General features: G+C 38.3%; 1 protein-coding gene across 1 annotated transcript in view; it reads left to right on the top strand.

Moving 5' to 3' along the window:
* The window catches only part of LOC119582329 (lysophospholipid acyltransferase 7-like), a 33,282-nt gene that overhangs the window by 8,744 nt on the left and 24,097 nt on the right, over window positions 1-441 (top strand). Inside the window, 1 exon segment of the mRNA XM_037930543.1 lies at window positions 237-375. Coding sequence (XP_037786471.1) covers window positions 237-375 — 139 coding nt within the window.

The following is a 441-nucleotide window of genomic DNA, read 5'->3' as shown; positions in this document are numbered from 1 at the left end:
GCATCACTGGGAAAGAATGGCAATGAGATACTAAGGCATTGTTAAAATGTATGAATGCATGAGGAAACACTGAAAAGCTGCTCAAGGTTGTGACCAAATAAGGTTAAACAACACTGCTTTATGTGATAGGACGGCTATGGTTTTGTTTTTGTGTGTACCTCAAATACATGTTGAAAATGTTGGTAGCATGTATACTGTATTTTACTACCAAATCTGAGATGTCTGTATTCCTGCAGAGAGGCCTTGACCATGTTTACATCAGCATATTGGCATGGAGTTCACTCTGGCTACTATCTGTCTATGCTGACTGTGCCATTCATCCTAGCAGTGGAAGACTACTTTGATAAACTTGTTAGAAGGAGACTTGGAGAAACGGTGAGAAAAGTAGTGTTGATGGTAGTTATCTGTAAATGTTATGGAAAGTATTTTTCAAAGATGTCT

The sequence above is a fragment of the Penaeus monodon genome, chromosome 15 (genome assembly GCF_015228065.2).
Source record: "Penaeus monodon isolate SGIC_2016 chromosome 15, NSTDA_Pmon_1, whole genome shotgun sequence".
In the NCBI taxonomy this organism is placed as follows: Eukaryota; Metazoa; Arthropoda; class Malacostraca; order Decapoda; family Penaeidae; genus Penaeus; species Penaeus monodon.
Note: the sequence above shows the minus strand (reverse complement) of the source record. Positions and strands in the feature narration are given on the sequence as shown.